At 63.9% G+C, this 1354-nt stretch overlaps 1 protein-coding gene across 1 annotated transcript in view; it reads right to left on the bottom strand.

Annotated features, from left to right (window-relative positions):
- Window positions 1-1354, bottom strand: part of CACNA1I (calcium channel, voltage-dependent, T type, alpha 1I subunit) — a 112689-nt gene that overhangs the window by 5998 nt on the left and 105337 nt on the right. The window contains exons 35-37 of the mRNA XM_010833752.1: window positions 1226-1304; window positions 408-529; window positions 96-100 (exon numbers count right to left, since the gene is read on the bottom strand). Of these exons, the coding sequence (XP_010832054.1) occupies window positions 96-100; window positions 408-529; window positions 1226-1304 (206 nt within the window). The remainder of the gene's footprint in view (window positions 1-95; window positions 101-407; window positions 530-1225; window positions 1305-1354) is intronic.

Here is a 1354-nt window from a genome sequence, read left to right as displayed (position 1 = left end):
TGGGTGATGGACAGTGAAGCCCAAGCCAAGGGACAGTCTGTTCGGGGGAGGGTGTCTCAGGCCTCCCCACCCTGCCGGGACCCTCCCTCCACTACCAGACCTGTTCCATAGCCCACCCCCCGGCTGGCTTCAGCGTCAGAGCAGTGGCGCCTGGAGTCCCTGGGCTCGGGCCCCCAGCACCCCCTCTGGCCCCAAGCAGAGTCCTGTCCCCTAGATTCTGAGCCCTGATCCCAGCACAGCATTCAGGGCGGACAGAAAACCCGCTCTGGCCTCATGTCCACCTTGCTGTGCCCCAGGGCCGTGGGTGGACCCCCGCGTCTCTGTGCCCTGCACACCCTCCGTGTGCGACGAGCCACTGGGCAGGCAGAATGCAGCTTGACTCTCCCTCCCCTGCCCACCACGTGTACCTTCATGATCCCATTCCAGTTGTCGCCAGTGGAGACCTGGAAGAGCGTGAGGAAGGCCATGCCGAAGTTCTCGAAGGTGGCGTGCCGGCTCATGCCCTCACAAGGGTTCTCGTCGTTGCAGACTGGAAGGAGAGTGGGGTCAGCCTGGCCCGCTGCAGAGTCCCCTGCAGGGCCTGCCCTGCGCTGCTGCCTCTCAGCCTTATCTCAGATAACCTCAGAGGCGTGTGCGGCCTGTGCACGCCCACAGATGGAGAGACTAAGGCTCAGAGAGGTGGCATGCTGGTGGAGACTCAAGCTCAGGTGAGCCTGGCTCCTTGCTCCACCCAGTATCAATTTCTGAGGGAGAAGTTGGGCTAAGGTAGGTAAGGGCTCATGCCCAGAGGAGCCCAGCTTGCTGGATCTGGCCCTGTGCAAGGCTGCGTTGCCCTCAGTCTGGGCCCTGTCCACTCTGCCTACTGGGGTGGCAGTGACTGGGGATAGGCACTGGCAGGTGGCACTGGAAGGGGCATCCCTGAGAGGTCAGACAGCTAGGGGGGCTCCAAGTGGGGGGTCAGTGCACAGGTATGGGATTGCCCATGGACCCAGGCGAGCATCTCTCCAAAGCCTCTATTCACGCTGGGAGCGGGGTATGGATGGCGGAGGGTCACCCATCCAGCCCCCAAAGGCTCGCTGTGGGAACATTTCCCCATCACAGAGACCGTGGCATGACAGTCTGTTCGGGGGAGGGTGTCTCAGGCCTCCCCACCCTGCCGGGACCCTCCCTCCACTACCAGGCCTGTTCCATAGCCCACCCCCAGGCTGGCTTCAGCATCACGCACCCAGCTTCCCGAAGAGCTCCACTCCCAGGGCGGCGTAGATGAAGAAGAGCAGCATGAAGAGGAGGCCCAGGTTGCCCACCTGTGGGGACAGCGGGTGGGGCTGGGCAGGGTCCGGGGAGGGGGCACGGC

The sequence above is a fragment of the Bison bison genome, unplaced genomic scaffold (genome assembly GCF_000754665.1).
Source record: "Bison bison bison isolate TAMUID 2011002044 unplaced genomic scaffold, Bison_UMD1.0 scf7180017863885, whole genome shotgun sequence".
Lineage (NCBI taxonomy): Eukaryota > Metazoa > Chordata > Mammalia > Artiodactyla > Bovidae > Bison > Bison bison.
Note: the sequence above shows the minus strand (reverse complement) of the source record. Positions and strands in the feature narration are given on the sequence as shown.